Below are 10,103 nucleotides of genomic sequence, written 5' to 3' on the forward strand. Positions count from 1 at the left end.
CAGTTCTTGTTATGGATGGTTATGAGCCACCATGTGGTTGCTGGGATTTGAACTCCGGACCTTTGGAAGAGCAGTCGGGTGCTCTTACCCACTTAGCCATCTCACCAGCCCTAATTTTTTCTTTAAATGGTACTTCTTCTTATTCTTCATAAGTCAGCCTGAACCAGAATGGGTGGTGGAGCCATTTAGCAACTATAGCCTGTCTTCCACATCCTCATCATTTTAAAGGCTACTTAATAGAATGTCACCCCTCTGGTCACAGGTGTATGGGGAGCCTTGAATGGTTTGAGATTCAGTGCTATTGAAAGAGATCCTCAGAGGGAGGCTTCTCGGCCTCTGATAAGCGAGGCCTCTGTGCCCTCGGCTCCTGCTGCTGCATTCCTTCTCTAGGCGGTATAGTTATTCCTTTAAGACATGTGCTCGCCCTGTTTTTCCTTTTGGTTAGCTGAAGTTGCTCTGAGGCCAAGTGACATAGGCGGAGCAGCTCTGTGTCAATAGCTGCTCTCTGCTGGAGCCCATAGGCCAGTGGTCCTGACAAAGCAGGCAATTTCTGAAAGGGACACTGACCAGGCAGGTGATGTACAGGTAAGCTGGAACTGTCCTCTGTCCCTTTTTGAAAGGGTCTGCCTCCTAGATCAGATTTTGACTACAGCTGGTGGCAAGCTTTGGCAGCTCCCCAGGAGGAGCTTCTGTGCTTGTCTCTTCTTGGCAGTAAGGATTCAGTTGCTCAAATCCTTCCAACTTTGTGTGTGATTGTGGCTTCGTTGCAGAGTGCTTGCATCTAACCAACTTACAGATGAACTTTTCACTTTACTTAAGTCCTTTGTTTGTTTGTTTGTTTGTTATAGGTGAAGCGACTCCTGACTGGCTTTAGGATTCTTCTGGATTTTAAAGTCATTCTTTTTTTAAAAAAATAAATAAATAAAAACCTCCGACGGATAAAAGATGTACCATGGCAGGATAGCACCAAAGAGCAGCTCAGAGTTTGTTGTGACTTCTGTGGGGCATGGAGTGTTTCTTCAACTGGTGATCCTTTGCGCTCTGCTGGGAGATGGATTAGCCTCCGGTAAGTAAGTTCAGATCTGCCTTTTGTGTTTGGGAGGGGAAGACTTTATTATACCAGGGTTTCTTCCTGGAAACTCAGACAGTTCAGGAAGAGCTTTTTGTTTGTTTGTTTTGTTTTGCTTTATAGTCTGGTATGTACAGCAGGAAGCCAGTTCTTTGCAGCCTAATAGAGTGAGATGGGAAACCTGCTGCTGATTACAGTATCCCCTTCCCCGCAGCTGTTGGCATCTTCAGCAAGAGAAAAACCTAGGATCTAGGGCATGATATTCAGGGAAAGAAATTAGACTGCCTGGGTTTAGAGCCCATTCCTATTACTGCCTATGACCCTGAGCAAATCATTCTGTTACTGTGAATTTCTGGCTTCCTCAGCTGCAGAGTGGGTTAATGACAGAGTAGGTTAACCTCCCTGAGGGATGTAAAGGTATTATTACTATTACATAGCAAAACACTACTTAATGATGTTCACTTGCTTGTCGTTGTTTGTTCATTTTTTTCCTTGTTTTTCTGTGCCTCTTCTCAGACTAGGTACATAGTTGAGATACTGTATCTTAGTGAAAATAGGGCCTGGTAACTGGCATTGTAATTCTGAGCAAAGCCACCTAACTGTCCTGTTGCTCAGTTTCTTCATGTGCTAGATAAAAAAGTTGACTGTCATTTCTAGCTCCTCAGTCTGTACTTTCATGATTCTGAGAGCTTTTTTATTGAGGATGATAAAAGATGGAATGTTCCTAAGACAGACTGAGAATGTAGGAGTGAGCCATTTTGAATTTGTTGATTCTTGATTCGTTGACAGTACTCTAACATCCCTAATCACTTCACTTTGTGCAATCCAGACCTGGCATCCTTTCCAAAAACAAAAACAAACAAAAAACAAAAACAAAAAAACCCCCACATACTTGGATGTACCGAGCAAGCCATTGGATGGCATGCCAGAAGCATTTGTGTATCTGTGTGTGTGTGTGTGTGTGTGTATCTGGTGTGAACATTGGTATTTGACAATAGTGGAATCCTTGCCAGAGTTCTTTAAAACAACCAGGATGGCAATTTTCTTGGATTTGTTCCCGGGATAGAGCTTGCAGAGTTATCCTGGAATGGGGCTTTAGTGGTAATGAGGCACATTATATATGGCTGTGGACTTTTCATAATTCAGTGCTATCTCTTCTATTGCTTATCATTTCTGTTATCCTCTTACCCATACATTGTGATAGGAGGGTGGGTTTGTCTATTTGTAGCATTATTCTGAACTGTTGAGAGAAATGGTTATTGGTTCCATTGTCTCACTATAGCCTTCCCTGTTGTGTACATCCTTCCTTTTCTGATTCTTCTCCTTCTGCCCTTTTCTTCCTAGCCATGAGGAAGGAACCCTGGTACCATTGATGACTGGGACTCCATAGTATGGGATCATGCTTGTATGAAAAGGAAAGTAAGACTGGCCTATACAAGGTCTCCAGAAGTGATAGATACAGAAACACAGTGTAGAAGTTGTCCTGCTTACTGCTCTTAACTGTAGAGCAGAAGCTAGCAAATTTCTCCATGCTAACCTCCCTCTATGTAGCAAGAGCTAGTCTGGAAAATTTGATTTAATGCTGTAATACAGGTTGGCCTTGAGCTTGAGGACCTCCTTCCTCTAACTCTTTAGTGCTGGAATTATTTGTACCACCATTCCTGGCTTCTGCCTGCTTTTGTATGACCTGAATGCTAACTGTATTTTTAACATGCTTAAAAAAAAAAAAAGCAGAAAAGTAATATTTTGTGACATGTAAAAATAATATGAAATTCAAATTTCAATTCCTATAAGTTGGATTTGAGTGGAATATGGTATGCTCATTCTTGAATATATATTGTCTCTGACTACTTTTGTGTTGTAATGGCAAAAAGTTAAATAGGTATAGTGAAAACCAGTGGCTAAAGTATTTGGCTCTTTGTCTATAATCCCAGCATTTAGGAAATTGAGGCAGGAGGATTATCTATGAGTTTAAGGCCAGCCTGGGCTGCAGAGTGAGACCCTGGATCAGACAGACAAACAAAAGGTTTGGTTCTTCATAGAAGTTTTGTATTCCTCTGTTCCCATTCCCCACAGTTAGCCTAGAATAAATGCTGCTTAGTAGGTATGTGCTTGAATGAGACAACTGTCAGAGCTAGAATAAGGGTGAACTTCTCAGCCAGATTTCAGAAGTTATTCATTTGCCTGAGGTCTTAACAGCTAGTGGTAGGTCCAGGAATAGAACCTGGACTAGTGCCTAGGAACCACTGCAAACTGCCTCTCCCCGGATTTCTCCTGGGAAGCTGCCCTAGCATGTTAAGCTGCATTGTTGCTAGCAGAGAATTGGAAGTCTTTAGCCCCTTTAGTTTCATTAAGCCATCTCATCCTCTCCACCTTCCTTTTTATTGCTCTATGCTTTCTTCCTTCCATTTTCCACCTACCCGACACCTCCCCTACTTTCTACCCAAGGTTTCATACTGGCTAGATAAAGGGATTATTATTCTTCAGTGTGGAAAAACTATCTGCTTATAATGTGGGCCCAGACTAGAATGGAAAAGTTGAAGCTGTTTTTTTCCCTTCCCCACTGCAAAGAATCTTTCCTACCACCCTAACATTCAAGTCATTTTTATTACTCACAACATATGTGCTATCTGGGAGCAGAGTGCATACAGGGAAAAGGGGCTTCACCATCATTAAAATCCAGTGTGCCAACATTGCTGCCAATGTTTCCCCTCTGTGAAGTGGCTTCTAGGAGAAGGTGATACACACCCCTTTGGCCGGAAAACTCAGAGCACACCTGCATGGCTGTGACTGCCATGAGCACTGTGCCAAGTATGCTCACCAGGAAACCAAAACTCTCAGATAAACAGTCAAGCTAAAGAAAGGCAGTTCCTTTCAGGAAGAGCCCCTGCTTCCCCTTTGTGAGTGTGTGTGTGTGTGTGTGTGTGTGTGTGTGTGTGTGTGTGTTAGGGGGCGTGTATGAATGTGAGTTCCTGTACCTAAACATATGCATGTGGAGGCCAGAGTAAGACATCTAGTGTCTTCTTCTATTGTCCTAACTGCCTTGAGACAGGGCCTCTCACTGAACTAGAAGCTTTGTTTTGGCTCCCTGGCTAGCCAGTGAGCTCTCAGGAGCTCCTTATCTCCACCCCACAATATAGACACATGTTTTATAGGCTTTTAATGTGGATGCTAGGGATTCTAACTTCAGCCCTCAGGTCCTCAAGCTTGAATAGCAAGTGGTCTTAACTTACTAAGCCATCTCTTCCAGACCCTACCTCTCGATTTTTGTAGCTGCTCCTGAATACCCATTTCAGAGATATCTTAAAATGAGTGCTTGTAAAATACATAGCCTTGCCACCAGTGGACTCTAGTAGACAATAGACATGCTCACATGTCAGGCACATTCATGGCTATGAGAATCCCATTGGACCATAGATAATGCATTCCCTCGAGGCATTATGTGAGCATAGCCTCTGATTATAAAATTACACAGAGTCTTGACTATAATCTCAGGTTAAACAAAAAAGAATCATGTGTAAAGGGTCACTTGAGAGTTCTAGGGTTAAATTACATTATGTTTGGAGTTTGAGTTCCATAGCCATCTTGCCTGCTTGCCTGCTCTTTCTTCTGTCTTCTCTTCCTCATCCTTCAGGGTTGTTTGTTTGTTTTGGTTGTTTTTTGAGGGAATATCAACTATGCAGCCAGGCTGACCTTGAATTAGTGATCTTTCTGTCTCAACTTCCCAAGTGCTAGGATTACAGATGTGTATTTTCATACCTAGATGTTGTCTCTCCCATCTATAGCTCAGGATTTGGAATTATACTAGCAAAAGTATTAGAGAAGCATTAACCAAAGTCCAGATTTCCCTTTAAACAGAGATTATTGGAGGCTCCTTTTTAGGTGTGGCAGAGGAAGTTTATCTTGTTATGCAGAATCACAATTCATGATCTTTATGGGAAGATCAGGATTAAAAACAAACTGTGTGCGTATGCTACTCATACTACCTTTCTTGGACTAGAGGAACTAGAACCCCCCTGTGGGACAGCCTCTCCCAGCTGTCTCTGCTTGATCTGAAGAAACTTGAGTTCTGACCTTGGGCAAATCACTTAACCTCTTTATGCTGCTATTAAAGAGGAACAACAATCTTTAAAAAACGTCAGGTTGGTATGTTGTATAGACTAATAAAAATGATTGGACAGCACATGACATATAAGGCGTGATGTAATTTCTAAATAACAACAGAGTTGTTATGTGACCTACTGTTGAGTCACACTGCACAGGAGACTTTGTGAAGACAACACCTTTGCTCTCATGAAAACATGAACTGAATACCCTGAGTCACTGTCCAGGTGATTTGGAGCAGGTGTTAAATCTGACTGGTGAGGAAGGGTTGATTACTTGAGGAATCCCTGTTGTTTTCCACAAAGCTCATTTTTGCATATTTTGATGATCTCAATTGAGGTGGCCTGCTGACTTAGATCGAATGCTTTGCATTCTCAGTTCAGAAAATACTGACAAACTCAGTGTTCTTTGTTTCTGATCACCCTCTCCCCATGTTGCCATGATGCATAATTCCATGTTAAGCATCACAGTTCACACAATGCAATTTTGAGATAGTGGGAAAAGCAGCCATCTGTATCTTTACATAGCAGAGTGAGAAAGTAAAGTACTTAGTTTTTGTTGAAGATAAAAATTGTTGAGAACCAGATTCTCTGTGATAGGATGCTGCTTTGGCCCTAAGCACTACTGTAGCAGGGAGGTTTTAACAGACTTCTGTGGCTGCCTCACCATCTCAGGAGGACCAGAGTTAGATAATGTATACCAAGCTGGGGGTGATAGGAAATGTACATAAAGAACACCATTTCTGTGCCTCATGGAGAGAGGAACTTAGGTGGATGTTGGGTAGCTTATCTGGGCACATAATTGCAAGTGCTGGAACTGGCTGATATTTATGTTCAGTCTGACTCTGTTCATGAATTTGCTGGCATTGGCCTACCTGTACTGAATGGTAGGTATCCTTGGACCCATTTCTTAGGTTTCCTGATTGAAGGGTGAAGACCAGCTTTCAGAGACTTGTTCTGATAATGAATAGACCCTATCTGTGTTCTTTCCTGTATCAAAAGGATACAGGAGTCAGCTCTAGGTTACTATGTTTTCCTCTGAAGTTGTGTTCTTACCCACAATGGCTGTTGGTTGTTTGGTTCCAGTTTAGGCACAGGGTTTGCCAAGACAGTTCTATTCTTAGAAAGGAACAATGGGGGCCATAGCAATGTGTTTCTAAATGAGGATGTAGTTCCCAAAACATCCGTGCAAAGCATCTTCCTGTCAGCTGCAAACCCTACTGACAGAAGTGATGTAATCTCTCCATGGGGTAATTACCTGTGACTATAAAAAGACTTGAGGATTGTGGTAGGAGGCTGGATAGGTCAATTGCCGGGTTTGTTGAACCCTGGTGTTGTGAAAAGACATTGAGAAATTATTCTCCGCGACTAATTGTGCCATGTTTAGAACATTCAGGTACATGTCTCTCTAATAAATAAGACCTGAGCCCACCAAACTGATTACCTGCCTGAATCTTAGTTGGTTTAAAATCCTCATTAAACAGAAACTTACATCTGTTCAGCAGTGGATATCCCTTACTATGGTCTAACTTGTTAACTTGGAGGGTTTTGTTTTGTTTTAAATCTGTCCATCTCTTCATCAAAAGAAGATGACAACATGCTAAAAACAAAGAGAAAAAAATGAGTTGGTAATCAGAGTCTCTAATGATTGTGGGTAGGTTTATAGATGAACTCTTTGTATTACCTCCTACCCCCTGGAAGATTCCATTCTTCTTTGTCACTTGGAGTTTAAACCTCTGAAGGGTGTGAGCAGCTTCCCACTCTACATGGCTTATGCTGCTTTGGCTGGGTGCCAGGACTGTGGTAAGGTAGGCATGTCTTTGGCCTGCGCAGTGTTTACCTTTGGAGCCCAGAGAGACAGCAGTGTTTAGAAGACAGCCTTTCCATGGTTCCGTGCGAATGAGACTTCATTGATAGCTTAGCTCTTCCAACTCACTTGAGCAAATTAAATACAAGGATATCTGAATTCATGAGAGGATAAGGTTAATATTAAATTCTTTTGTTTGTCTGTTTGTTTGTTTGTTTGTTTGTTTTTCTCTGTATAGCCCTGGCTGTCCTGGAACTTACTTTGTAGACCAGACTGGCCTCAAACACAGAAATCCGCCTGCCTCTGACTCCTGTGTGCTGGGATTAAAGGCATGTGCCACCATGCCTGGCTTAATATTAAATTCTTACAATTTATTTGTATAGAAGTGTGAATTGGTCAGATAGATTCAGTTCATGTATACCTTCAGTAGTAGCTATCACAGAGCCACTGAGGTCAGTAGTATAGCTTTGTATTTATTGAATGTAGCTGCCATTTGGTTCACCTCCCACCTTGTGTTTATGTGCGTAGCATACATGTATGTGGGGGCATATGTACATGGAAGCCTGAAGTTGACCTTTGTAGTCTTCCTTGATCAGTATCCACTTTATTCATTGGACCAAGGATCTCTTCTCACTTGAACCATAGCTTACTGGTCTTGCTAGCCAGCTTGATCTAGGGATCTTCCATTTCCCCCCTTTTTTCAAACTAAATTTATTTCTTCACTATACATCCCAATATCAGACTCCCTCTTCTTCCAGTACCCCCTCATGCAGATTCTTCCCTCATTCTACCTTCCCCTTTGCAAAGAGGGAGTTCCTTTAGAGTGCTAGCCCCCCTCCATGACCCCACTCTCACAAGTTAAGTTGCTGTGGGACTAACTGCATCCTCCCGCACTGAGGCCAGCCAAGGTCTCATTTAGGGGAACGGGATCCACAAGCAGACTGTTAACAGACTCAAGGACAGTCCCTGCTCCAGTTGCTCATAAGTTACATATGTGCAGGGGGCCTAGGTCCAGCCTGTGCTTGCTCTTTGGTTGATGATTCAGGCTCTGAGAACCCCCCAAGGGTCCAGGTTAGTTGGTATTCCTGTGGAGTCCCTTTCCTCTTCCGGTCCCTCAATCCTTTCCCCTATTCTTCCATAAGACTCCTTGAGCTCTAGCTAGTGTTTGCCTGAGGGTCTCTGCATCTCTTTCCACTGGCTACTGGGTGGAAACAGTTATGCTAGGTTTCTGTCTGCTAGCATAACTGTATCATTAATAGTGTCAGGAATTGGTTCTTGCCCATGGGATGGGTCCCAATTTGGGGCAGTCATTGGTTGGCCATTTCTTCCATCTCTGTTCTATCTTTGTCCCTGTACTTAGACAAGACACATTTTGGGTCAAAGGTTTATGGGTAGATTACTGTCCTTATCCCTCAACTGGGAGTCCTGCCTGGCTAGAGGAAGTGGCCACTTCCGGATCCACATCCCCCATTGCTAGGAGTCTCAGCTAGAATCACCCTCGGGCCTCTACCAGGTCTCTGGCAAGTCCTAGAAATTGCCCTCTGCAGGCCAATTTGCATTCTCTCTCCCCTGTTCTCCCTACTTCTGATTTCCCCACCCCTACCCCCAATTCCCTCCTTCTATCAACATCTGATATCTATTTAGTTTCCCTTCCTGAGAAAGATTTAACCATCTTCTCTTGGGTCCTCCTTGTTATTTGTCTTCTTTGAGTCTGTTATTGCGTGGTTATCCTATACTTTATGGCTAATATCCACTTATAAGTGAGTATATACCATGCATGCCCTTTTGGTTCTGGGTTACCTCACTCAGGATAATATTTTCTAGCTCTGTCCATTTGCCTGTGAAATTCATGATGTCCTTGTTTTTAATGACTGAATAGTATTCAATTGTGTAAATGAACCATATTTTCTTTATCCATTCTTCAATTGAGGGACATCTGAGTTGTTTCCAGTTTCTGGATATTACGAATAAGGCTGCTATGAACAAGTTGAGCATAGTTGATCAAGTGTCCTTGTGGGATATTAGAACTTCTTTTGGGTATATGGCCAGGAGTGGTATAGTTGGGTCTTAAGATAGAAATATTCCCAATTTTTTGAGAAACCGCCAAATTGATTTTCAGAGTGGTTGTACAAGTTTGCACTCCCACCAGCAGTAGAGTATTCTCCTTGCTCCAAAACCTCACCAGCATGTGTTGTACCTTGAGTTTTGATCTTAGGCATTCACAGAGTCATTTTTATTTACATTTCCCTGATGACTAAGGATGTTGAACATTTCTCTGGGTGCTTCTTGACCATTCAAGATTGCTGTGTTAAGAATTCTCTGTAGCTCTGTATCCCATTTTTGAATTGGGCTATTTTGGTTTGTTGGTATCTAACTTCTTGAGTTCTTTATGTATTTTGAATATTAGCCCCCTGTCAGAGATAAAACTGGTGAAGATCCTGTCCCAGTCTGTAGGCTGTTGTTTTGTCTTATTGACAGTGCCCTTTAACCTACAGAAGAAGCTTTTCAGTTTCATGAGGTTTAATTGTTGACCTTAGTGACTAAGCTATTGGTGTTCTGTTCAGGCAGTTGTCTTCTATACTGACAAGTTCAAGGCTATTCTCCACTCTCTATTCTATTATATTTATTATGTCTGGTTTTAATTTGAGGTCTTTGATCCATTTGGACTTTGTGCAGGGTGATAAATACAGATTTATTTGTATTCTTCTATATGCTGACATCCAGGTAGAGACCAGCATCATTTGTTGAAGATGTTCTCCCTTTTCCACTGTATGGTTTTGGCTTCCTTGTCAAAAATCAAGTGTTCATAGGTATGTGAGTTTATTTCTGTGTCATCAACTTGATTTCTATTGATCAGTCTGTTTCTATACCAATACCATGTAGTTTTTTTATTACTATTGCTCTGGAGTACAGCCTGAAATCAAGGACAGTGATACCTCCAGAAGTTCTTTTATTGTTCAGAATTGTTTTAGCTATCCTGGCTTTTTGTTTTTCCACATGAAGTTTAGAATTGCTCTTTTGAGCCGGGCATGGTGGCGCATGCCTTTAATCCCAGCACTTGGGAGGCAGAGGCAGGCAGATTTCTGAGTTCGAGGCCAGCCTGGTCTACAAAGTGAGTTCCAGG

At 42.2% G+C, this 10,103-nt stretch overlaps 1 protein-coding gene across 2 annotated transcripts in view; it reads left to right on the plus strand.

The window, feature by feature from the left end:
- Positions 1-10,103, plus strand: part of Susd6 (sushi domain containing 6) — a 97,327-nt gene that overhangs the window by 41,523 nt on the left and 45,701 nt on the right. For both annotated transcript variants that reach the window (XM_021202057.1, XM_021202058.1), the window contains exon 2: positions 849-1,066. In XM_021202057.1, the coding sequence (XP_021057716.1) occupies positions 946-1,066 (121 nt within the window). In that variant the 5' untranslated portion in view covers positions 849-945. The remainder of the gene's footprint in view (positions 1-848; positions 1,067-10,103) is intronic.

This window comes from Mus pahari, chromosome 7, assembly GCF_900095145.1.
Source record: "Mus pahari chromosome 7, PAHARI_EIJ_v1.1, whole genome shotgun sequence".
NCBI lineage: Eukaryota > Metazoa > Chordata > Mammalia > Rodentia > Muridae > Mus > Mus pahari.